The sequence below is a fragment of the Neofelis nebulosa genome, chromosome 6 (genome assembly GCF_028018385.1).
Source record: "Neofelis nebulosa isolate mNeoNeb1 chromosome 6, mNeoNeb1.pri, whole genome shotgun sequence".
Taxonomy (NCBI): Eukaryota; Metazoa; Chordata; class Mammalia; order Carnivora; family Felidae; genus Neofelis; species Neofelis nebulosa.
Window position 1 is genome coordinate 93585812 of NC_080787.1, and position 27668 is coordinate 93613479.

Below are 27668 nucleotides of genomic sequence, written 5' to 3' on the forward strand. Positions count from 1 at the left end.
TGAATTTAATAGTCATCCTTTTTACTTTGCACTTTGATTAAATGCTAAAGTTCTTTACAACTCTTAATAAATGTAAATTAAAAGAAATCACTGACCAATTTACATATTGGAATTATTTGATATCTATTGGAGATGCTATTAGAAAAATGTATGTTGGTTTAAAATAATTTTAATCTTTAAAATCATAATATATTTTGTAATAAAAAAGATGATGGAGATAAACTCTTCAACTATTTTTCAATTACCAAATGACAACATCTGTTGATGACCCATGGTTTTGGGTCTTCAGATGTCAGGGTTATTCACTGAACCCTGACTGTTGCACCATAGGAAAGTGAGAATAAAGGCCCCTGGAATTGTAGCCATGATACAGCTTTTTCTGAAGTTGTAAAGGAGCATCTAGGCTCTGGGTGTAGCTCTGCAGAGCTCAGTTACAGAACTAAAATGCCTCAATGTGACCTGTATGTATCACGTTGTTTATGTGAACTTTCATCGAGATGTGCGTTTATATATTCCCTTGTTTCAAAATGGTCTCTAAAAGATCTAGAACCAAATACATTGGGTTAAAAGTCATATGTCTTGACAATTGATATATAAAAATGGAAATCAGATTGTTAAAAAAGTTGGTCTCTGTGACTCTTTCATGTAAAGGGTTGAGTAAAAGTGAGTTTAAGACGTTCATGAAGCAAGTGATTCTATGAATTTAGATGAAGTGGGTGGGTTTATAGATTTCATCCACAAATAAAATAGCAGTGTTTACCTTTGTTGAGAATACAGGCTTTAAAATCATTTCTTTCTTTTCTTTCTGCACAAAATGCATGTTTTATACAAACCCAAAGAAGAAAAGGTAGCTATAATGAACATGTACACATTTAAGGGCTAATTACTTTTGGACTCTTGAGCAAACATACTGTAACCTAAAGAGAATGTATCTGAGTGTATGCCTCACATCCTGAAGAATACTATTATTAAAACGCATGTACTGCTTTCTGTAATTCATAAGCATGAGAACAAAGCTAAATGCAAAAGAATATTCTTAAACCATCAACCAATTTCTTAATCAGTTCTTTTCTTATGGCACTGTAGGAGAAAGCAAATCCTCCCCCCTCCCAAATAATTGACACTCTCCAGTATGATAGTACAGGTTGCCAAGGTGTGCTTTCAAAGTACAGAAACAGGCAGACCTGGATTTTAGCCCAGCTGTTATGAAGCTGCTCAACATCAAGCCTATCATTTAACCTTTCTGAGCCTAAGTAAATTGGGTTGATACTTACCTCATGGATTTGTTACATGTAACCTTACATATTGCATATGTTCAATACATGGTAACTGTTATGCTAACAGATGGAGCTGATTATTGAAGGCATTAGATTGAATCATGTGAAATTTTGTAGATAAAAAATGGCCAAATTTAAGACTTCCTGATAAGGTTTTTCCCTCCTAGGAATCTCAAGAGCACTATTGCTGTGAAGCCAAAGTATGGATGGCAAGGCCAGATTCCTTGGTGAATTTTCAGTCAATAGTCATGGCCCTTTTATCAGTGACTAGTTTATAATATGCTGAAGTAACACCCATAACCATGGAACTCAGGGATCTTAGACTATCCCTTTCTATACTCCCAACGTGAACAAATATTTTACATCTTACTAAAGTTAGCATATTAAACTCATTGCATTTGAATGGTTACACTTCCATTCCATGCTACTGAGAGTCACAAATACACTGGAAGGATGGACATAAGCACACTGTTTCACCTGCTCTTTCAATAATACCAATAACATAGACAAGCCTATCTAGACTTTTGGTGATACGTGTGCTCTCCTAAAAGCTGGATTTCAAGGTATTTTCTATATTGTTGATTTCCTTCTCAGTCACTCTCCTTTGCACTTGAGGCAGGCGTTTCCGGAAATTTCCACTCAGCACGATGTAGAGAAAAGGATTAATGCTGCTGCTGGCATAGCTGAAACAGATGGAGAGATAATAACCCACATGGAAAGCCAGCGTGGGCTGCTCCATCTGTAAGTTCACCAGTTGTATCACGTGATAGGGGGCAGCACTTAAGATGAAGACTGCCACCAGCACCAGCACCATCTTTGTCAGCTTCATCACTCGTTGCTTTGGAACACCGGGATTATGACTACAAAGGAAGCATCAGGATAGACAGAACATAAACAACCATAGAAATTATGGGGCAGTGATTTCCTAGAGCTTTCATTAACAGAGATGTCATGCAGTTACCATGAGCCCCCTGATGTGTTGTGATGAGAAGAACTGATCTTTCCCCAAAGCACATAACTACAGTCTAATTGTGATACAATATCAGGCAAGTCCAGATTGGGAACATTCTATGGGATACCTGACCAGTACTCCTTAATACCCTCGAGGTCATGAAAAACAAGGAAAGAGCAGGAAACTCTCATAGACTAGAAGAGACTGGGGAGACATGACAACTAAATGCAATCTGGTATTCTGCATTGAATCCTGGGCCAGAAAGAGGCTTTAATGAAAAAACTGGAGAAATCCAATTAAGGGTAGAGTTTAGTTAGTAGTAATGTACCAATGCCATTTTCTTTGCTTGGACAAATGCATCATGGCAGGATAGTATATTCATGGAGGAACAAAGTGAGGACTGTATAGGAACTCTGTACTATTTATGGAACTTTTCTATTAATTTAAAATTATTCCAGATAAAATTTGAAACTTCCCAAGTTTTATCATGTTATATTTAGATATTTAATAGAAATGTCCCAGGGATGTAGTTGAAGCAGATGAAAAAGCCCAGGGAATGAGTAAAAAAAAAAACATGGCAACTGAAAATCTTTGTAAGATAATGATTCTTCTGCAGCTTATCTGAGTAGGCACCATCATTCCTCTAATTATTTGCATTTTGAGGGATAATTGGACAGTATGAGATTTGTTTCATAAGATGCTCTTTGCATTTCTGAGGAAAGTGCTGGGAACAAAGTGATCTGTTTTGGAGAATGGTCTTAAAAGGGCTGAAGCATCCTCTCCAACTGTCAGTGTCTTAATACTCCATGTGATTCCATTTCAACTGTCTTCCCAGCTCAGCTGCCTGTGATACATTTAGAAGCTAAATTATTTTTCTATAACTGTGGCTGCTTCCCTTTTCCATTCTAAATGGGAATGCAACATTTCCAGAGAATTTCAGGAAGCTAAGTGGGAAAAAATGTCATGGGTCAATAAAACACCTAAACCTTTGGCACCAGAGTTTGCCACAGATTTTGACTCATGGTTAAATTGATCACCTATTTGACTTCCAGGGAAGATGGTGGGTTAGGAGAATCCTAAACTCACCTCATCTCACAGATACAACTAGATAACACCCACATCAGTTGTAAATAACCCAGAAAATGACCCAAAACCTGGCAGAACAGACTCTACATACTTAATCATAGAGAAGAGGCCACATCAAAAATGGTAGGAAGGGCAAAGGTGTGGTCAGGAGCAAAACTGACATGTAAGGCTGTCCACAGGAGGGCAGGAAGCTGCAAGCATGAAGAAGGCAGAAGAGCAGAGCCTACACTAGACATCCTAGGCAGGGGGGATCTGAACTGGGAAGATGAATCTCCACATTTGGATTTAAAACCAGAGGGGCTTAACTTCACAAGTTTTTACAATCAGTGAGGCCTAATACCTGGAACTTTAAAAATCAGCAGACTCATCTCTGGGAGAGTTAAAGGGCGGAAGGAAACTGAGTTCCCATCCCTAAAGAGACAGCACAACCACAGTCCCTCGTAGATACAGCACAGAAGCAGCAGTTTGAAAAATATCTGTGATTTATTTATTAATCTCAGAACATGTGCTGGAGGGGCAGAAATCATTAGGAGACTTATCCAAGAATAAAAGAGCATGGACACCTGGGGAACCAACATGAACACTCTCTACCTAGCTTGCTAAAAGTGTACCCCACCCCCACGTTCTCCTGCAGACCTGCCTCCTCCAATATGCCTTTGGCTGGAGCCCATCCAAAGCACTGCCACAAGCTTGGCAGTGTGTAAGCAGCCCTGACAGTGGCTAGCGTCACTCCAAAATGACTCCTGTCTGGGGTGCCCGAGTGGCTCAGTCGGTTAAGTGTCTGACTTCGGTTCAGGTCATGGTCTTGTGGTTCGTGAGTTCTAGCCCAGTATCAGGCTCTGTGCTGACAGCTTAAAGCCTGGAGCCAGCTTTGGATTCTGTGTCTCCTTCTTTCTCTGTCCCTTGACCCCTCACACTCTGTCTTTCTCTCTTCAAAAAAAAAAAATAATAATAAACATTAAAAAATAAAACAAAAACAAAAACAAAGTGACTGTGTCCCGGAGAGAGAAGAAGATAACCACACACAGAAGTTTCGCTGTGGCTCCAGCAGTGGACTGGGGGCAGACATCTGGTCTGACTATAGTCCCTGACCACCAATGAAAGCTTCTCAGGAGACAACACAGGGAGAGTCCCCTGTAGTTTGATGTTATTGCATCTCTGGCAGATGCGTGGTCTGACCCAACTCAAGCCCACAATAGCCCCATACTGATCCATTAACAATACAGGACCCAAATTCTGCCCACCACCAACAGAGAGCCATTGCAAATGACTGGACTAAAGTCAAATGCAGTTCAGCCATAATAGTAGGGCACATGCAACACACATAGGAGACACCCGTGAAGCAGCAGATTCTGATGAACAGAGAACATTGCACTGCAGGGCACTATAGAACCCGTTCTTCATTAGGACATCACTTTCAAAAGCAGGAGATGTAGCTGATTTCCCTAACACATAGAAATAGACATAGAGTGCTAGACAAGATGAGAATCAGAGGAATAGATCTCAAATGAAAGAACAGGACAAAATCACAGCAAGAGAGCCAAATGAAATGGAGATAAGCAATATGCCTGATAGAGAATTTGAAGTAATGGTTATAAAGATACTCACTGGACTTGAGAAATTACTGAAATTAAAAAAAAACAGTAGAGGGGATTAATAGCAGAATAAAGATATTTGTACTACCAAAGTGAGTATAAAATAGTAGAATAGAGGAAACAGAATAATGGATCAGTGATCGGGAAGATGGAATAATAGAAAGCAATCAAGCTTAACAGGAGAGAGAGAGAGAAAAAGAATAATAAAAAATGAGAATAGATTAAGGGAACTCAACGATGCAGTCAAGCATACAAATAACGTTTGTATTAACAGGGATCCCAGAAAGAAAAGAGAGAGAAATGGGGGCAGAAAATTTATTTAAGAGACAATAGCTGAAAATTTCTCTAATCTGAGGAAGGAAACAGACATCCAGATATAGGAGGCACAGAGAGCTCCCAACAAAATCAACCCAAGGAGATCCACACCAAGACACATAATGATTAAAATGGCAAAAACAGTGATAAAGAGAGAATTTTAAATTTTTTTTTCTTTTTTCAACGTTTTTTAATTTATTTTTGGGACAGAGAGAGACAGAGCATGAACGGGGGAGGGGCAGAGAGAGAGGGAGACACAGAATCGGAAACAGGCTCCAGGCTCCGAGCCATCAGCCCAGAGCCTGACGCGGGGCTCGAACTCACGGACCGCGAGATCGTGACCTGGCTGAAGTCGGATGCTTAACCGACTGCGCCACCCAGGCGCCCCGATAAAGAGAGAATTTTAAAAGCAGCAAGAGAAAAGAAAACATTTACATATAAGGGAAGTGCCATAAGGCTATCAGTTGATTTTTTAGCAGAAACCTTGCAGGCAAGAAAGGAGTGGCATGATATATCCAAAGTGCTGAAAGAAAAAGCCCCTGCAACCAAGAATGTTCTGTCCAGTGAGGCTATCATTCAGAGTAGAAGGAGAGATAAAGAATATCTCAAACAAAAGTTAAAGAAATTCATCACCTGTAAACCAACCTCCTAAGAAATATTAAAGGGGATTCTTTGAGTGTAAAGGAAAAACTGAAAGTAGGAATAAGAAAAGTAGAAAGCAGAAAGGCAGAAAAAATAAGTGTATCTATAAAAATCAGCCCAGGGATTCACAAAATAAAAGAATGTAAATTATAACACCATATACCTAAAATACTGGGGAGGTGGGAATAAAAATTTAGTGCTTTTAGAATGGGTTCAAACTTAAGTGACCATCAACTTAATATAGACTGCTATATGCATAAGATGTTATATATAAACTGATGATAACCACAAATCAAAGACCCGTAATAGATATGCAAAATTTAAAAAAGAAAGGAATCCAAGTACATCATTAAAGAAAGCCATCAAACCATGAGAGAAGAGAGCAAGAGAAGAAAGGAACAAAGAAGTACAAAAACAACCATAAAATTAGAAAATGACAGTAAGTACATACCTATCAATAATTACTTTGGATGTAAGTGGACTAAATGCTCCAATCAAAGATAGGGTGACTGAATGGATAAATAAGTAACACCCATCTATATGTTGCATAGAAGAGACTCGTTTCATTTCTACAGACACATGCAGATTGAAAGTGAAGGGATGGAAAAACATTTACCTTGCAAATGAAAGTACAAAGAAAGCTGGGGTAGCATTATTTATATCAGACAAAATAGACTTTAAAACAAAGACTCTAACTAGACACAAACAAGGACATTACATAATCATAAAGGGAACAATCCAATAAGATATAACAATTGTTAATATTTATGCACCCAACATCGAAGCACCCAAATACATAAAGCAACTATTAACAGACATAAAGGAAGTAATTGATTGGAATACACTGATAGGGGACTTTAACACCCTACTTACATCAATGGGTAGATCAGATAGAAAATCAACAAGGAAATAGTGGCTTTGAATGACATACTGGACCAGATGGATCTAAGATATATTCAGAACATTCCATTTTAAAAGAGTGGAAAACACATTCTTTTCAAGTGCACATGGAACATTCTCCAGAATAGGCCATAAAACAAGTTTCAACAAATTCAAAAGAGCAAAGTCATATCATACATCTTTTTCTAACCATATACTTATGAAACTAGAAATCAACCATAAGAAAAAACCTGGAAAGAGCTCAAATACATGGAGGTTAAATAACATGCTACTAAATAATGAGTGGGTCAATCAAGAAATCAAACAGGAAATAAAAAAATGTGGACACAAATAAAAATGATAACACAGTGGTCCCAAATCTTTGGGATACTAGGGCACTCAGCCAGTTAAGCATCTGTCTTTTGGTTTTGGCCCCAGGTCATGATCTCACAGTTTGTGATGATCACAGTTTGTGATCTCACAGTTTGTGAGCCCCATATCAGGCCCCAAGCCGACAGTGAAAGAGCCTGCTTGGGATTCTCTCCCTCTCTCTGTCTCTATCTCACTTCCTCTTTCTCTCTCTGTCTCTCAAACAAGTAAACGTTTTTTGTTTTTTTTTAAAGGGGGAAAAAAACCCCAAGACTTTTAAATATAGAGAACAAACTGTTGGTTGCCAGAGAGGATGTGGGTGGAGGGATGGGTGAAATAGGTAAAGGGGATTAAGAGGGGGTGATGTGTGGGAGATCTAGTGATCTTGTCTTTCCAAAATACAGTAATCTATTCTAAAGACAAAATTTAATATTTGTCTTAAAATCCAACATGTTATGTGTTCACTGACTTACTTAACTTGATATAGACAGTTTCAAGTAGAAAATAATTTAGATTTATTCATACAGTTTTACTGACAACTATTTTTAAAGTTTCTTCCCAAGTCTATTGTCTTAAGGTAAATCTTTGGTTTTATTCAGTCCTAATTAATCTCGTCCTAAATATTCAAGTATTAATGAGATTCTTTTCCTCCAAATTAAAAGATTAAGCACAAAATTAGAAAGTTATACATGGCATCTAGGATATTTCCATGTGTACACAACTCTTCAAAGTGTACAAACAAAACATTTAAGTAACGTTGATAAATATAAAACTATTCTTTTAATGGTATATTGAGTTCTGTTTAGATTTTTATGAAACTATAACATTAGTATCGCAAGATTTATCACTGGGAGGTCCTCAAATAGCTGCTTCAGAACATATCTTATTTCAGAAAATGCCTCATATAAACATTAATGCCCGTATGTCTAAATGTGGTATGTTTCAAGTGATTGTTGTTTAAATTTCTGTTGTGGATGTCTTAGGATCTCTGAATTGTTCTTTCAACAAATAAAACAAAATAGGGTAAATACTTACCATCTGGCATCCTTATTCTGTTGGTACATCTCCCAAGTATAGCATAAAATTAAAATATAGCATACCAAAATCAAAGGCAGAGGGAAAAAAAAAGTTGTTATTGTCAAATAAAGTGTATACCTGTAAAATGAGAGAGAGAGAAGACATGGCTGTTACATTCACATTGCCAGGAACTGGCTTTTACAGTTTATGAGGCATGATTTTCTAATTTCTCAGGGCTCAGGATAAAAGTCTTTGGGGGAAAAGTTAAGGATCTTTGCTGCTTTTATGTAGAGAAGTCTTGCTCTTCATTATTTGCCAACAATGGTGCTCATCTGTTCTCTAGCCAAGCCCAGCACTACTGAGTACAAACAGGTGAGAATACATATTATTACCATTATCTTTAGTGTTATCTACAACAATACGGAACAGCAAGTAGCATTTATTATATAGTATATGCTGATCTGAGTACTTGACATATTTTAATCCATTGAATCTGTTCAATGCCTGATTACAATTGCCATTAGTATTCTCCTGTTATAGAAGAGCAAACTAAGGCACAGAGGGGTTAAGTGGCTTGCCTGAGGGTATCCAGCTAGTAAGTAGGAGAGGTGGGATTTGAATCCACAAGAGAGTTGAGTTGCACAGCCCACCATTGTAATCAAGACCCCGATGGCCTCTCAAAGGGCCTGTTGTGAAATGAGCCAGTCTTTTCCTTGAGATCCCCTGGGGAAAATTCTCAGGTAAGCCAATTCCATTTTTGCATGGATTCCAGGTATCCTCCTGCCTGGAAGAAGCTTGGTGTTGGTGAAAGAAGGCAGCCCACACTGGGTAGGTGTGCACAGGGTGGCGCAGGGAGAGCACCTGGGAGCAGAGGGACACTGAAAGCCACACATTGGTTCCAGTCTCAGTTCACCATAAGAACTTAATTCTGGGGAGTAACAACAGAGGCGAGAACCTCAGGGTTGCCCTTATGATAACCAACCAAAACCAGCAGATTCAGCTGCTGGTACAAAATAATCACTATTATTTCTTTGACACAGGCTGAGTCCTCTAGACATCTCAGGTTGTGCTGCTCTGTTAGACAGGTTGGGGTTCATATGAATAATCTGTCAGCCACCAGTGATTAAATATCATTTCACCTTTAGATTGGCAGATGGTTTTTGTCTGTGAGTGCTGCCAGTACTGGTGGGAGAAAATAATGAATTGACAATCACTCCTACTGATGTTGTGGTCCTCTGGAGATTTTTGTTACTGGATTTGTAGCCTTGCAAGGGCCTCTACCTCCATCCCTCTTGGGCTGTGACTACATGACGCAGAAATGACTCACCTATTTGACAAGTGGTAGATGGGAAAAAGGAATCTTCCAAATTGACCGGAGATAATGTATGTGAAAAGCACCTAGCACAATACGTAGCCTGTAGTAGGCGGTCAAAAAATTTTAGTCATAGACTCCAAGGATATATTCAAAATTTCGAACAAAAATTTTTGACTTAATTTTTCTTTTCAAATTAAAATGTGAGAAATAAGCTGCCTTGTTAGTTACCCAGGGGTGCTGTAACAAATGACTGGGTGGCTTAAAGCAACAGAAAGTTATTGTCTCAGTTGTGGAGGTAGAAGTTAAGGGGCACCTGGGTGGCTCAGTCAGTTAAGTGTCCAACTCTTCATTTTAGCTCATGGCATGATCTCACGGTTGTGAGATCAAACCTCAAGTTGGGGTCTGCTGAGCGTAGAGCCTGCTTAGGATTCTCTTTTTTCCTTTCTCCCCAACTCTCTCTCTCTCAAAAAAAAAAAAAGTATGAAATTAAGATGTTGGCAGGGTTGGGTTTTTTTTGGAGGCTCTGAGGAAGAATCTATGCCATGCCTCTCTGGTAGTTTCTGGCAATCCTTGGTGTTATTTCCCTTGTAGACACATCACTCCAATCCCTGCCTCTGTCTTCACAGGCTCCCTCCTCTCTGTGTCTCTTCAAACCTCACTCTCCTTCTGAGGACACCAATCACTGGATTTAAGGCACACTCGAATCCAGTATGACCTCATTTAACTTGATGATATCTGCAAAGACCCTATTTCTAAATAAGGTCACATTCATAGGTACTAAGAATTAGGACTTGAATATATCTTTTGGGAGGGAGGGCAAACTTAAACCAAACTCCAGTGGCACACTGTTAAGGTTGGAATCTTGGTAACGCCTAGACCCTTTTGGAAATTTTGCCCCTCCCTTGATTTTTGCATTCCTGCTGTGTCTGGTTGCCATGGATCTTTAAAACCCATATTTAAATATACTTGTGTCCACTGAGGCTACATAATTAAACTCCAAATCTTTTTCTAAAGGTTACCCTCTCCTTAAAATCAGGCTACCAACTTGATTGTGGAAAGCAGAAAGCGAAGCGGGGAGACTGCCCCTTAGAGGATCCCCAAGGACACTGTGTGCAGCTGCCCACGTGTTGACAAGGAGGATGAAGCACTTCACAACTTAATTCAACTCTATTTTTCTTAAGTTTTAACAACCTACCGGAGTACATCGTCAGGGGATGTTAAATCAAAAGCACAACTCTCCACGCCGTCTTTAAATTTGATGACCTTCGAGTAGACCCAGACAGGCAATGCCAGAATAAAGGAAGCTGCCCAAAGGCCCAAATTGATGCGGATGGTCTTGTACCTCGTTCTCCAACTTGTAAGTCGAAATGGTTGGACGAGAGCCAAGTACCTGCAAAGCCAGTTAAGAAGGGTTTGGGAACAATCAATAAAACGCTGAGCTGCCAGGATGAAAGGTTCATGACAAGAGTAAATTATTAGTATTATTATCTTCCCTGAAGCACACCTCTATCAGGGTAAAAGAAAGTTCTATTTTTTAAGAGCTGGCTGGTACCTGTAGAGAAAACAACTCTTGACCCTGCAAGTCTGAATAAACCACTCACTGAAATAGCTGTCACTTCCCCGAACACACTGATAATGGTAAAATTCTGCCCTGTGAAAACTGTCTTTACAAAAGTGCTTCCTATGTAGGCTGGGTTCTGGAAAACTTTGCTTCTGAGCGGGGATTTCCTCCAGGAGAGAGGGGCCTTCTTCCCAGTAGGATTTACTGACATGGAGGCAGGAAGGAGGCAAGTGCACTGGCTGGTAGGAGAGTCCCCAGGCAGGATGAGGTTCTGGCCCATGGGGACAGACATTCTGCCCAGATGACTTTCCAGTGGGGGCCCCAGGCTCTTGGAAAGCAGTCCATGGGAATCACAGTGAGGATAAACCAACATGACTAGTGCAGACAATGCAGATTTCCAGGAATTTAGGCCGCAGGCCAAAGAGGGGAAATGGGCTAATTTCATGGGGAAGGGGTTTTCTTTTCTTTTTTCCCCCCATTTTTAATTCAGAAAAAAAGCATAATCATTAATGAAGCTTGAAGTCCTGACATATTAAATATATTTGGTTCTCCAGCAAGTCCAAGAATGTTTCAGAGCCAACTGAAAGCTAAAAGGTGAGAAACAGCCTAGACCCAAAGGGAAGGTTATCTGTGAAAGCACAGTTTTGCTGGAGGTGGGGGTGTTGGGAGGCAGTATCCATACACATCAAATAAATGTAAAACATGTTCTGGTGGTTATTTAATTTTTGTAGAGCTACTTAAGATTTCTAAAAATAAAAAAAAAAATTGCTTGTCCCCTGTTCTTTCAATTTTGCATGAGAGGCAGAACTTTTTAAGGGACACTTAGTTAAGGGACCCCTTGGCATTCAGGGAGACGTTTGTGGCCCAGGGTACCCCAGCTGCTCCTCTCCTGCACATTGCACCTTCATTACCTGTGGCTGAGGAGAGAAGGACCCCTCCCTCCCTCATGTACAATCACGAGGTAGTGATTGTACAGCAGCCCAACCATCATTTTGTCTGGGATGAAAGGATAATGGAGTCATGGCATCAATAGATTAGGGAATCTTCTCTGATTGTATCTTCACCCCAACACCCCCCTTCTCCCACCTGAAAACCCCTCACTGGTTTTCCATCTCCTTTCAGATAAAATTCAGAATTCTTACCATTATTTGCCAAGTCTTTCTTCACCTGGCCCTGCCTGTCACTCAGGCTGCAGCTTGTTCCAGTCTCACTATGGCCTTCCTTTAAGCTCTCTCCCCTTTCAAGGCCAGGTGCATGCTGTCTTACTTGCCTGGCAGAATCTCCCTCTGTTTCCTCTTGCTCTTCCTTTGAGTCTCCATTTAATAGTCTGTGTGTCTCGGAGCGCCTGGGCGGCTCAGTCGGTTGAGTGTCTGTCTTCGGCTCAGGTCGTGGTCTCATGGTCTGTGGGTCTGTGGGTTTGAGCCCACATCAGGCTCTGTGTTGACAGCTCAGAGCCTGGAGCCTGCTTCAGATTTTGTCTCCCTCTCTCTCTGCCTCTCCCCAGCTTGTGTTCTTTCTCTCTCTCAATAATAAAGAAATAAACTTAAAATATTATTTAAAAAAATTGTGTGTCTCAGAGAAGCCTCCCTTGACTACTTACTCTATACAAGGGCCCATGACTATAAATGCAGATGGTGGGGAAACTCTGCTTTTCTTTCCTAGTATGTATCACTGTGTGGAAACACACATTTGCTGTGTGACTCTTCACTTAATGTCTGTCTACATCTCAGGAATGGAAGCCCCAGGAAAGCAGGAACCTTGACTATTAGTTTAATGCTCTTGTATCATTTGTATCCAGCATAGTTCCTGACCTATGGTCATACTCAATAAATATTTGTTGAATGGGGGATTTGGCTCCTACTTACTGACTTTTGATGTTCTAGAGAATATATTTACAAAAGTAGCCATCTATGAGAGTTTAGGCAGCTTTCATCTGGAGGTATATACATTTAATATTTTGGATGTTTACAAAATTTTTTTGGTATTGATTTTTTAATGTACCTCTCTTTTTTTTTTTATGAAATTTACTGTCACATTGGTTTCCATGAAACACCCAGTGCTCATCCCAACAGGTGCCCTCCTCAATGCCCATCACCCACTTTTCCCTCCCTCCCAACTTCCATCAACTCTCAGTTTATTCTCAGTTTTTAAGAGTCTCTTATGGTTTGCCTCCCTCCCTCTCTGTAACTTTTTTTCCCCCTTTCCCTCCCCTATGGTCTTCTGTTAAGTTTCTCAGGATCCACATAAGAGTGAAAACATATGGTATCTTTCTTTCTCTGTATGACTTGTTTCACTTAGCATAACACTCTCCATTTCCATCCATGTTGCTACAAAAGGCCATATTTCATTCTTTCTCATTGCCAAGTAGTATTCCACTGTGTATATAAACCACAATTTCTTTATCCATTCATCAGTTGACGGACATTTTAGGCTCTTTCCATAATTTGGCTATTGTTGAAAGTGCTGCTATAAACATTGGGGTAGAGGTGCCCCTATGCATCAGCACTCCTGTCACCCTTGGGTAAATTCCTAGCAGGGCTTTGCTGGGTCATAGGGTAGATCTATTTTTAATTTTTTGAGGAGCCTCCACACTGTTTTCCAGAGTGGCTGGACCAGTTTGCATTCCCACCAACAGTGCAAGAGTGTTCCCGTTTCTCCACATCCTCTCCAGCATCTATAGTCTCCTGATTTGTTCATTTTAGCCACTCTGACTGGCGTGAGGTGGTATCTCAGTGTGGTTTTGATTTGTATTTCCCCGATGAGGAGTGATGCTGAGCATCTTTTCATGTTCCTCTTGGCTATCTGGATGTCTTCTTTAGAGAAGTGTCTATTCATGTCTTCTGCCCATTTCTTCACTGGATTATTTGTTTTTCGAGTGTGGAGTTTGGTGAGTTCTTTGTAGATTTTGGGTACTAGTCCTTTGTCCGATATGTCATTTGCAAATATCTTTTCCCATTCCACTGGTTGCCTTTTAATTTTGTTGATTGTTTCCTTTGCCGTGCAGAAGTTTTTTTTTTATCTTCATGAGGTCCCAATAGTTCATTTTTGCTTTTAATTCCCTTGCCTTTGGGGATGTGTCGAGTGAGAAATTGCTGTGGCTGAGGTCAGAGAGGTTTTTTCCTGCTTTCTCCTCTCGGGTTTTGATGGTTTCCTGTCTCACATTCAGGTCCTTTATCCATTTTGAGTTTATTTTTGTGAATGGTGTGAGAAAGTGGTCTAGTTTCATCTGCATGTTGCTGTCCAGTTCTCCCAGCACCATTTGTTAAAGAGCCGGTCTTTTTTCCATTGGATATTCTTTCCTGCTTTGTCAAAGATTAGTTGGCCATATTTTTGTGGGTCCAATTCTGGAGTCTCTATTCTATTCCATTGGTCTATGTGTCTGTTTTTGTGCCAGTACCATGCTGTCTTGATGATTACAGCTTTGTAGTAGAGGCTAACGTCTGGGATTGTGATGCCTCCCACTTTGGTCTTCCTTCTTCAATATTACTTTGGCTATTCGGGGTCTTTTGTGGTTCCATAAAAATTTTAGGATTGCTTGTTATAGCTTTGAGAAGAATGCTGGTGCAATTTTGATTGGGATTGCATTGAATGTGTAGATAGCTTTGGGTAGTATTGACATTTTAACAATATCCCTGATGAATATGGATGCAAAAATTCTCAATAAGATACTAACAAATCGAATTCAACACCATATAAAAAGAATTATTCACCATGATCAAGTGGGATTCATTCCTGGGCTGCAGGGCTGGTTCAATATTCACAAATCAATCAGTGTGATACATCACATTAATAAAAGAAAAGATAAGAATCATATGATCCTGTCAATCGATGCAGAAAAAGCATTTGACAAAATTCAGCATTCTTTCTTAATAAAAACCTCAAGAAAGTTGGGATAGAAGGAACATACTTAAACATCCTAAAAGGCATTTATGAAAAGCCCACAGCTAATATCATCCTCAATGGGGAAAAACAGAGCTTTTTCCCTGAGATCAGGAACACGACAGGGATGTCCACTCTCACCGCTGTTGTTTCACAGAGTGTTGGAAGTTCTAGCATCAGCAATCAGACAACAAAAGGAAATCAAAGTCATCAAAATTGGCAAAGATGAAGTCAAGCTTTCACTTTTTGAAGATGACATGATATTATACATGGAAAACCGGATAGAGTCCACCAAAAGTCTGCTAGAATTGATACATGAATTCAGCACAGTCACAGGATACAAAATTAATGTACAGAAATCAGTTGCAGTCTTATATATTAATAATGAAGCAACAGAAAGACAAATAAAGAAACTGATCCCATTCACAATTGCACCAAGAATCATAAAATACCTAGGAATAAACCTAACCAAAGATGTAAAAGATCTGTATGCTGAAAACTACAGAAAGTTTATGAAGGAAACTGAAGAAGACATAAAGAAATGGAAAAAAAATTCTGTGCTCATGGATTGGAAGAATAAATATGGGTATTGTTTGGAGGTAGGAACCTACTATTGAAATATTCCACACACCTGTAGTTATTATTAATCAGAGAAAGAAGGAGAGAAATTATCAAATGCATTTGAAATTTCTGATCTGTTAAACCGGCAATACTTGAATGGCTTAAATGTTCCCTGCTTGCATGTGGATATGTATGTGCTTTCTCTCTCTCAAAAAATAAATAAATATTTAAAATGACTTAAATGTGTAAGTGATAAGGCTTACTCTTGGCACTGACATGGCCAATGCCATGGTTATGGCCTTGCAAAGAAAACTCCATTTCTGTTTTACAAAATCTCAGATTTTGTTGAAGTTTTATGCATTTAGTACAGTTGGAACCATAAGAAATGCCAAGAAGGAAAAGGTTCAGTTTTACAGACTCTTAATTTCTCTCTGGCCATGTAATCTCTAGAGTGAGGACAGAGAGAAGGGTAAGTATTCAAGTGCCTTAATTCTAAAATAAAATTTTAGCATACTGTGTCCATTAGACTAAAAAAGTGACATTAAGGGGTGCCTGGGTGCCTCGGTCAGTTTAGTGTCAACTCTTGGTTTTGGCTTAGGTCATGATCTCATGGTCATGAAATTGAGCCCCATGTTGGGCTCTGTGCTGAGCGTGGAGCCTGCTTGGGATTGTCTTTCTCTCTCTCTCTCTCTCTCTCTCTGCCCCTCACCACTTGCTCTCTCTCTCTCTCACTCTCTAAGTAAACATTAAAAAAAGAATGAAAATATTAAAAAGTGACATTCATATATATGACACACATGCACATGTACACATACACTCACAGAAAAGAACCGGTGAACATTAGGGAATGTATACAGTTGGTCTGTTCCAGTGCAGACCACGTCCATTCACTTTATTTGCAGTAAGAGGTTTACAGAAGAGGTACAATTTCCTTTCTTTAAAGAAAAAGCCAAAAACTCTCCTGCCTTCAGGGTACAGGGTCTGAATAAGCTTTTATTATCTCTGAGAATGGGATTATGATTGGTAATACCTGTGCTTATGATTGGTAATACCTGTGCTTTAGATTGCTTTCTTTCAGTGGGCCTGTCCTCTGCTGAGCCCTCACCCTGCGTTGGAACAGCGGCCAAGCTCACCAGGCTTTACCTAAGACATTGTCAGCAATGGCTGGCATCAGATGAACCAAACAGACCTACATTGATTTTTAAATGTGCTGTTAATTATAAATTGAGAAGCACAATCTATATTTTGAGAATTCTTTTGCAGAAATGCAGTAGGATATAAAAAATGCATTAAACATCACCATCATTATTCATGTCTGAATAATGATCCACTGAATGATTTCTATGAACCTCACTATTCCTTTGTTTTTTCATTTGAAAAACTGATCATCACATCCTCAACCCAAAGACACACATGGAGTGGAAAAAGAGGCAGAGCTCAGGAAGAGGTCCTGGAAGGACCCAGGGAAATTTAACATAGCACTCAAGACTGACAGTCATTCATTTGTCAGTATTTTTTGAGCACCTATATACCAGGCACTGTCACATAGACACTTGGGATTTATTAGTGATCAAAGACCCTGACTTCATGGAATTTACATTTGAGGGGTAGGGGAAACTGAACAATAAACAGTACACACACACATCCAAACAAAAAGCAAATTATACTATATAATATATTGGAAACAAAGGAGAAAGAAAAAGTAGATCAGAGCAAGAGGGGGTCAAGTATGCTGGGTTGGGGTTGGTGTGGGAAGAAGGTGGATGGAGATTTTAAGTGAGTTGTTCTCTGAGACCATTCCTGTTTTGCATGTTACTGTATCTTTAGGGCTTGTTTCTATTTGGGGAATGTTGCTAAGACCTAGTCTGGAGGTCCTTGCATCTAGATAATGCAGGGACATCCTAGCTTGCCTGCTTCCTGAAGAGGTCAGATGATAAAGTTGTTATGAGCCATCTGCCATCTCTAGAGACAGCTTGGAACTGGGCTCCACCACTCCCTGGCTCCATAAGTACTCACCATCACTGTCATCTCCTCGAATAACATTAGCTTATATGGTTGGTGAATACGGCTATGGTACATTCCAGGTCACAGTCTAATGCATTTCTAACGATGTTAATTAAATATCAGCATTTGTGTTAACTCATATAATGATGGGTGTAAAAGATGTAAAATATGGTCTTCCTGGTACTGTAATGTCTCTTCATAGCTATCCAGGAGCCCAAATTTATTTCCCAGATTCCTTCAAACTGCCAGGTGATAACAAGAGTCTGTGAGACATTGAACATACCAAAAATAGCCCTGGACAGAGAGTAAGGAGACATACTTCAGTTCTCAGTTCTGCCATTGACTTCCTGTGTGCCTTCAGAAAATACCCTCACTTCTTGGGGCCTCAGTTTCCTTAATGCAAGAATGATGGGGGGCACTCATTCTTGTTTCTAACATTTCATGATTTCAAGATATTTTTTATCTTGCAGTGAATTAGAAATAATACTGAAGTAAAGAATGAATAGGAAAAAGATTTTAGTGTTTTAAAATTTCCATTAAAAATATAATTCTATGAAAGTTGGAAAAAATATTCTGAAGTCCTACAATGAAATAAGCAAAGTAAGAGGAACTTTGCTGTTACAAACCAGCAGATGTTGCTTAAACTGGGATAAACATGGGAAAGCACAAGCACTTCTGAATTATGTTAAGTCATTTCAGAGTTTCATCACTTACCTGTCCACACTCATTACAGTCATGATGGAAGCACAGGCAAACTGGTTGCAAGTATCCAGGGATGTGATAATGGTGCAGAGAGGCCCCCCAAACACCCACTCTCCTCCCCGTGCCCACTGATGAATAAGAAAAGGCATTCCAATGATGTGGACCAGATCAGCCACAGCCAGGTTGCAGATATAAATGTCAGGAATAGTTTTTTTCCTGGACCTGAAAGAAAAGCAGGGAAACTGAGGATTGATACTGAAATTATGCACCTTGTTCAATTTATGCCACCTGTTACAAATTTTTAATTGTCTAAATGAATTTTAAAAGAAATTAAAGGAAAACCTACACAAATTCATGTATGAATGTCTAGTCTTGTGTGTACTTAAACATTTTGAACTATATACCTGATAACTTTCTGTGGTGGCTTAAAGATATGTCCACAAATTCTTTGGTACTGCTTTCAAAAGATGGAGCCTAATTATCTCCTTTTGAGTGTGGTTAAACTTAGTAACCAACTGTTCACAAATGGAATATGGTGGGAATGACAATGTGTGACATAAGAGCATACAGGCATTATAGGCTTTCTCCTTGCTCTCTCTTGAATCAGTTTCTCTGGGGTAGCCAGCTACCATCTTGGGAGGATACTCAAGCAACTCTGGAGAGATCCACATGGAGAGGAACTGAGGCCCCCTGCCTACAACCAGCATCAGTCTTCCAGGTATGTGAGTAGGCTACTTTGGAAGTAGACGCTTCAGCTCCCACCAAGATGACTGTTGCCTTGGAGAACAGCTAACTGCAACTTTATGAGAAACCCTGAGCCAGAGCCACCCAGCTAAGCTGCCTCTGGATTCTTGACGCTTGAAACTGTGTGGGATAATAAATGTTGATTGTTTCAAACCACTAAGTTTTGGGGGGTAATTTCTACATAGAAACAAATTATACCAGTTCCAAGCTCCATCAGGCAAAAGGCTTACTCCTTACTTATCCCTGCCACCAAAAACAGCTGAACAGGGAAAATAAGTGGTTTGCATTATACAATGCATTTTTTTCCCCACTGAAGCTTAAGTCATATAGTAACAGATCATTGTTAAAAAGTTTCAACCATTACTTAGAAATATTCCAATAATATCTAACCCAATAGCAAAGACTATGAATTAAGATCATGAAATCCAGACAGTGTGGAGAAGAAATCTGAAGAGTAAACTGTTAGAGGGCATGGAGAATAATCTCATGACCCCTGCTGGGGGGAGTGCATTCGATGCTGTCTAGATGTGGCTCTCTTCTCTGTAGGCAAAAGAATTTTCTAAGGGCAGAAATTTAAATTTAAAATTTAGTTGGTCCCATGGGACACCTGGGTGGCTCAGTCAGTTAAGGCTCTGACTCTTGATTTTGGCTCAGGTCATGATCTCACAGTTCATGAGATGGAGCCCCATATCGGACTCCAAGCTGATGGCACAAGAGCCTGCTTGGGATTCTCTCTCCCTCTCTCTGCCCCTCCCATGTGTGTGTGCATTCTCTTGCTCTCAAAATAAATAAAATAAACATTGAAAAAATTCATTTGGTCCCTATCTTCAACGTGTTAGGACATTCAGTAATAAAAAGGTAACATCTTTATTTGGGAGATGCTATTCATTACTTCAACAAAGATTTTATTGAGCACCAATTATGTATCAGGCATCATATTGTGCTCTGGGGCTGCAAAGCTAAATAATCTATAAACTCTAACATCAAGGAGCTTGTAGTCTAGATGTGTATAAATAAAGATCACTGCAGTGTGGTGAGAGAAAGCTAGAGCAAGCGCAAGGAGCACACAAAAGGGGCCCCTGCACCCCCCCCTGGAGACAGTCAAAGCAGATTTCTTGGCAGAAGTGGCATCTGAACTGAGGACAAATAAGACTGTACAGAGCACATAAAAATTAGCCCTAAGATTATGCCACAATTGCTAGTTCACTCTGAATTCACGGCTTTGCTCTGTGGTTTGGAAGCTAATGTGTGTCTTTATTATCCATGAGCTGAAAATTCTACAGCCTGTGAACTTTATTTCTAAGCCATAAAATCCTTGTGTACAACAAATCAGAGAGGATGCTTTCTCCAGATCCTGGCAAGCACACACTGTGTGGGAAGTTACTGCCATCGAATAGTTACTCAGCAACCGCACTTCGGGCATGGTTGATGACACTATAAAGCATGTTGGTTCCCTGTCCCCAGCAGGTTGGTGACTCATATCAGAAAGACCCAGAATGAGAAGAGATTTGAGGAAAAGATGATGTCAACCAAAAGATCAGCCAAGTGACTGTCCTTGGTCTCTCATCCTCTGTCCTCACCAGGCCACTGGCAGTGGGAGATGGGGAGGGGACAGGGGAGGAGAATAGCTCCCAGAGGTCAGGTAGAAAGAGTTCCACATTAAAAAAAAACAAAAAACAAAGCAAAACACCATAAAATCCCCCATAAATTTTAGCCTATAAACAGATGTTATTTCCACTTGAATTAGGATATAAACTCTAAGTGGTTGCTTAGGGTCTAATTGCAGCAATTAGATTCACAGCCCTTGCTCTTCTCTAGACAGGTACCCATCATCAACTGATAATGAATTATGGTAGTACCATTGTGGAGGACAGTGCAAGCCATTAAGTGGCAATTAAAATGAATTAAATAAAGTGTTTCTAGGTGATATTCTGTATAGAAAAAGAGAATTCTGAAGCAAATGATGATCTGGGCAAAAGATGATAGATAGGGCAATAAAAATAACACATTATATTTATCATTGCTTTCTGTGGTAAGAGTGACAGCATAGAAATTTTAAAAAAATTAAGGAGGAATTGTAAAATTTCTACCTATACAACTTGCATTCTTTTTTTTTTAGGTCTAATTCATCTCCAGATTTTCTGTTGCCAGACTTCATTAAATTTCTGTCATGACTCAAACATTTAAAATAAAAAATGTAGACTAGTGATCCTTTTAGCTAACATGTTTTCCATATGGTTAACATGGCCATATCTAATGCTCACTAATTTGGAGAATGATAAAATAAATTATGGTATTGCACAGTACCTTACAATAAATTATGTAGTTGTTACAAATCATAGTTTGCGAGAATATTTAATCAAAAGGGAAACATACTGATTAAGTAAAAAAGTCCCAATTATGTATATAGCATACATTTATTTAACATTTAAATAATTTATTTCAACATTTGTTTAGAAATATTCTGGAATCATGCCAAGTGATTACAATGATTATCTACTGGATAATAGTAGTATAACTATTATTTGTGTTTAAACAGTAGTATGACTGTTAATAACATGTTTACATTTTATGGTCATAAATAACAACATATGCTATGGATTAAATAAAACACATAACACCACACATGCGGGAGGCTGCTTTGCTGATCAACTTGCTTTCAAATCCTTTTCCCACTCTTCTCCAGCTTTGTTCCTAGGTGTCCTTGCCAACTGGCTTTTGGTTGGTTTTGGCCAGTAGGAAGCACTGTTGGAGGGAAATTGGAGGGTGGGAGGAGAGGAGGAGGGGTCAAGGCATTTTCTTATCCTTTTAAGCTATTGGCATCTCTGGCAGTGGCTGCACATCTTCCATGGCCCCATCTTCCTCCTATAGCCTCAATTCCATTATCCCAGATCCCTTTATGGCTACAGCTCCCACAAGGCAGTCTAGATTCCTGGGGTCTATAAAACTACCTATTTTCTTTTCTCCATCCAGCTCAGGGCTGGGAGAGGGGTGGTGGTGTTAGGGTGGGAGATGGTGGTAGGACATGGTAGAAGCTTCCTGATTTTTAAAAATTTTATTTATTTTATTTTTAAATGTTTATTTATTTTGAGAGAGATTAAGGGCTAGCAGGGGAAGGGCAGAGAGAAAGAGAGAGAGAGAGAGAGAGAGAGAGAGAGAGAGAGAGAGAGAGAGAATCCAAGCAGGTTCCATGCTGTCAGTGCAGAGCCTGACTCAGGGCTTGATTCCAGGACCCTGGGATCATGACCTGAGCCAAAATCAAGAGTTGGATGCTCAACTGACTGAGCCACCCAGGTATCCCCAAAGCTTCCTGCTTTTGTGTATCTTCGGGTTGATGTCTGACATTTAACTCTAGTTGAATTAAATCCCACTTATGGAAAAACCCCAATGTATTAGTAGTGATTTTGTGAAGCACTGTGATGAGAAGAATTCTGAATCTTTGCACGGTCACTACTTACAGGACAGATCTGTGCACAGATTAGAGATGGCTGGTATGAATGGGAGAGTTTGGAATGGGAGAGTAGAATGACATACTTGCCAATGCTGCTCTAGATACATAGTGGGATACAGTTGAAAGAGAACCTAACTGGCAATTCCATTTTCATTTCTATGCCCTCCTTATGTCCTAGGAAAAGACATTCAACCCCTTTAGATTCCAGAGTTTTCTTGGCTCATTGGACCATTGCAATGAGGCTCTTCCAACAACTTTCCACGTCGGGTGAACAGATGTGGCTGAAAGGTTCTATAGCATCTGAAATATAGGATATGTGTGCAGCAAGAGTATGGTTAACTCCAACAAGAACTTACATATGGCTGACACTCTGAGAACGGCTGAGGGCTGGGTCAGAGGGAACCAGTAGTTATGATTTAAGCTGGGTAGAAAAATGAAGGGGTCTTATTCTAACTTTTTAATCTTCCTGTCTGTTTTAGCAACTGGTATTCCACCATTAGATCATTTGTGTTCCTGGGGCACCTGGGTGGCTCAGTGGGTTGAGCGTCAGACTTTGGCTCAGGTCATGATCTCTTGTGAGTTTGAACCCTACATTGGGCTCACTGCTGTCAGTGTAGAGCCTGCTTTGGATCCTCTGTCCCCCTTCTCTCTCTGCCCCTTCCCCACTCATGTGCATGTGCTCTTGCTCTCTCTCAAAAATAAATAAAAATTAAAAAAAGAGTATTAGATTCTTAATATTGCTTCAGGTTAATGTACTGACCCTCTTGTAACCTCTGTATAAAATGTAGATACCACTGGGAGGGCTAAAAGTAAGGTGTTTCAGAATTCATAATTTAGTATGAATTCATTGACTTGACAGTGTCAGGGAATGACAGAACAAGGACTTTTTATTTATCAGGAAACAGGGCATCCCTTAGAGAGTCTCTGCCAGTAGACTGTCAGTCGACAGGTGAAAGATGTGTTCAGGAGGTGGGGGTAGGGATCTGATGGAGAAGAACATCCTCCCCTTTATGGAAGTAGCTTCCCAGGGCCCACTGTGACTGTGGAGCAGAGTTGTGTAATGGGATTGAGTTCACTAGTCTCCCACTGAAGAATAAAAGGGGGAAATGATTGTGTTATAATTGGCCCAGTTTCCCTCCTACATTTTCTAATCTGGCTTTCTTTTGACCTGCTGTGAATTTAAAGTGTGACCAACTGGTAATGATCTGGCTTCACTACTTTATAGTCACTTTCCTAATGCACAATTTGCTTCTTACTCTTTAAAATGGCCACATAGAACCTCTTATTCTGGAAACTCCATATTTCTTAAACTTATTTTTTTTCTTATATGTTTTTAGTCTTCCTTTGGCAAAGTCAGAAGTTAGTTCATTTCTTGTTTCCTAGTATCGCTAATGATCTTACTGACTTTCAGTTCTATTCATCCTCTCCTGATACAAATATTCATCATAAATGGAAAAGTCACTAAATCTTCTTTAAATGTATCTACTTCTCCTTATTTTTAGTGTAATCTTAATATTTTAATTAAGCCACCCATCTGTTAAGAAGGTAACAAATAAAAGATCATGGCAAGGCATGATGAAAATATTAATACAAATTGCCTTAAAATTTTTGGAGAGCAATTTTCCAAAAACAAAGTGTTAGATAAATCCCAAGCCAAAAAAAAAAATTAAAATTAATTTACTTTCAAATGATTTTTGAAAGACTAATACATTTTTGGACAGCAATTTACAAAGAAAAATATTAAAGTCCTAGTAATAAAAATTAAAATTAAGTTGCTCCCAAATTTTTTTTGAAAGATTAAAAGATTCATCTTAAAAGCTCCATTAACGTATCTTCTCACATATTATCTATAAAATGGTAATGATAAGAAGAAAGGACAGATTTTCCACAACCATTGCAAATAAATTGGTCAGTATGATGGCTCAGGTTTTCTTTTTTTTTCCAGTTAAATGATTACTTGCTTTATGTTGAGAATCTGTTCCCAGGAATTATAGCTCAAGTACTGACTTTTAGAAGAGTTCACATTCCACATTTATTCTTTTTTCCAGCTTTCTCTCCAGCTAAGTAGATAAGATCAGGCCATTGTCTATTGGTGTAATTAGAGGGGAACCAAGAATTTTTTCCAGCCCCAAATATCTCTTCAACAGCTTGTCACAGGGCCTGAAATCTAACACTGAAGAGTCTCTGCATATAAAAATTGCCTGTAAAAAATGCAACCATTTCTGTAGGGCCAACACATGATAACTTGATTTCTCACCAGTGGGGCTCTATGGATGTGAGACATCCTATATGTATCTCTGGGAGAGGACAGTAAAGATCCTGAGGGGTATGAGGGAAGATAGAAGGAGAAGTGGGCAGGAGCAACAGGCAAACAGGGGAGAGCGAGAAACATTCCCGTTTCTGACTATAAACTCTCTAGTTGGCACTATTGTTTCCTTGATGCTTCCAGAGAATATCTGATTACTTCTGTTTTCCTTCCTGGAACTTAATATTTGAAGCATCTTTTTTTTTTTTTCACTTGATTGTTTTTAATGTCTTGTATTATTTTTCAAATTATTTTATGTGTTTAAATCTTAGCTTTTCTGCTAGTCTTTGAACTTTTTAGAGTCAGATGCTACCGCATTTCTTTGGTATTTGTATAATACTTAGTGCTGGGTTTGCAATAGGTATTAGCAATATGTATTGAGTTGAACTACTTACAGCACTTAAAAAATTATTTTAAAATGCTTGATGTTCACAAATGGCTTTACAGGACACAATACGAAATGCTTGAATTCATTAAGAGTAGAATTCTAATATACCAAATAAATCTTCAATTATGGATGGTGTAAATACCGTTGATGTGCTACACTTAACTGCAGAGATAATGACAATAAAAATTTGAGAGGTGCCTGGGTGGCTCCGTTGGTAAACATCTGACCCTTGATTTCGGCTCAGGTCATGATCTTGCAGTTCATGAGTTCAAGCCCTGTGTCAGGCTCCACACTGCTGACAGTGCCGAACCTGCTTGGGATTCTCTCTGTCTCCCTCTCTCTCTGTCCCTTCCCTACTTGCACTCTCTCTCTCTCAAAATAAGTAAATAAAGTAAAAAAAAAGGCAATCATTAAAAAAAAAAATTGCAAGTGGGCTGGCTGATAAGAAGCCACCTGGGGAATGTGACCAGTTATGAACTTTCTCCGGAATAGTTTAAGTCATCTGCATCACCATCCTCTGGGTTGCTTTTGCTCTTAATTGATTCTGTGAAAATTCTTCTATGTACATAGTAAATCCAACCATCTTTCTAGTTTTGGTGACTTGTTTATATGTTTTCATTTATTTTTTAATATTTATTCATTTTTGAAAGAGAGAGCGCGAGCAGGGGAGGGGCAGAGAGAGAGGAAGATAGAATCCACAGCAGACTCCAGGCTTTGAGCTGTCAGCACAGAGCCCAGTGGGGCTCAAACTCACAAGCCTCGAGATCATGACCTGAGCTGAAGTTGGATGCTCAACTGACTGAGCCACCCAGCAGCCCCTTTTGGTTTTATTTTTATATATATATTTACAGCACACGAGTTGGGTGAGGGGCAGAGGGAGAGAGAGAGAGAATCTTAAACAGGTCCACACTCAGCATGGAGCCCGACACGGCGCTCCATTCATGGCCCTGGGAACATGGCCTGAGCCAAAATCAAGAGTCAGATGCTCAACTAACTGAGCCACCCAGGCTCCTCTGTTTGTTTTTATTAATGTGGAGAAAATAACCTAGAATTTGGAATCTGAGTTCATGGGAATTCTGGATCTTGGGATCTGAGTTCAATGCCAGGACTGTCACTAACTGTGTGATGCTGGGCAAGTTATTTTCTCTCCTAAGTCTCTTTGCCTAAATGGGTATAGTAATTGTACTGCTATTTTGGATTAAGTGGGTTTACAACTGTGCTTTGTAAGTGTAATATGCTACACAAAAGATTGGTGTAATTATATGTTAATATGCTGAAAACACTATTATTAAGTGTTACTCTCAAAAGTGTTTTCTTATATAGGAACATGGACAATTTTTTTTATGGTGGTTATAAGCATGATTGGAGACCAGGATAATTAAACATCTTATATTGATTAAAAGAAGTAAAACTTAAATGTGAAAATAATCAGGATAGCAAAAATATCAAGTAGTGATGGGGCACATGTACACGAACTCTGAATCCTTGTGTCAAAACCCATAGGAAATAAGTAACCTATTCCTATTTTCCAGGCTGAACCTCATGCCCTGGGTTTGAGAGGAACGAGGAAATTACCTGAAGGAGGTGGGAGATGAGAAGCAAAGGCAGGAGGTACTAGGGAGCAGATATCTCTCAGTTTGGCCTACATGGGGATAGTCTACACTGAAGGGAAGAGCCTACCATCTATGACTGCCTGAATCTTTGGGTGATCAGGTAGAGTATCTCTCTTGCTCAAATGAGTGAAAAAGAGTCTCTTTCATCAACCGACCAGGGCAATTTGTTAGGATAACTCTTATTGCCAGAAAATAGAATGGTTGCATTGAAGTTTTATTCCATGCCTGGGCTCCACCTTTAGAGATTCTGAATTAGTTAGTCTAGGATGAAACTATGTATTAAGTTTTTTTTTTTTTTAAGTTTATTTATTTTGAAAGAGGGAGGGAATGAGGGAGAGAGAGAGAGAGAGAGAGAGAGAAAGAGAGAGAGAAAGAGAGGGAGAATGAGCAGGGGAGGGTCAGAGAGAGAGAATCCCAAGCAGGCTCCATGATGTCAGCATGGAGCCCGACATGGGGATTGAACCCATGAACCAGGAGATCATGATCTGAGCTGAAACCAAGAGTCAGATGCTTAACTGACTGAGGCACTCAGGCGCCCCTGTATTAAGATTTTTAAAAGCTCCTCAGGTGATCTGATATGGTGCTAAGATTGAGAAAATTCCCTAACCCAGCAGGAAGCATTGGCTTAGGTCTTTTCATTTTGAGTTTTACAACTCAGATGTTACTTAATACATGATGAAAATATCTGTAGAATCCTGTTTAATTATCTTAACCAAATATTTCCAAACCGATTTCATTAAGAAAAATCCTATAGAGGGAAAGAGATTCATTTAGGGAGTATAGAATGTGCCTAAATTATGGAAAAGAATAAGAAGATCTTACCTTATTATAGTGAATACAATGAGGATGTTGCCAACCAGCCCCAGTGAACAGATAACCCCAATCATAGAAGGGAGGATAATTGTATCCACAATGCTGAGGGTTTGATAAGCAATCTCTTTATTGCAGGATTTGTTCAAAAGTTCAGCAGAGGTGTTCCAACAGGATGAATAAAGTGAATTCATTGTTCATGA

General features: G+C 39.4%; 1 protein-coding gene across 1 annotated transcript; it reads right to left on the reverse strand.

Moving 5' to 3' along the window:
• MCHR2 (melanin concentrating hormone receptor 2) lies at window positions 1-27668 on the reverse strand. The gene is made up of 5 exons (XM_058734812.1): window positions 27478-27668; window positions 18167-18376; window positions 10643-10837; window positions 8151-8270; window positions 1-2137 (listed from the first exon to the last, which is right to left on the reverse strand). The coding sequence occupies exons 1-5, from the start codon at window positions 27657-27659 to the stop codon at window positions 1822-1824; spliced, it is 1023 nt and encodes a 340-aa protein (XP_058590795.1). The 5' UTR covers window positions 27660-27668; the 3' UTR covers window positions 1-1821.

Coding starts and splice junctions, on each gene's coding strand:
- MCHR2 (XM_058734812.1), bottom strand. CDS start 27,659: ATGAATTCACTTTATTCATCCTGTTGGAACACCTCTGCTGAACTTTTG. Junction 18,377..27,477: donor ATTGTATTCACTATAATAAG/GTAAGATCTTCT, acceptor CTTTTCTTTCAG/GTCCAGGAAAAAAACTATTC. Junction 8,271..10,642: donor TCCCCTGACGATGTACTCCG/GTAGGTTGTTAA, acceptor CTCATTTTACAG/GTATACACTTTATTTGACAA.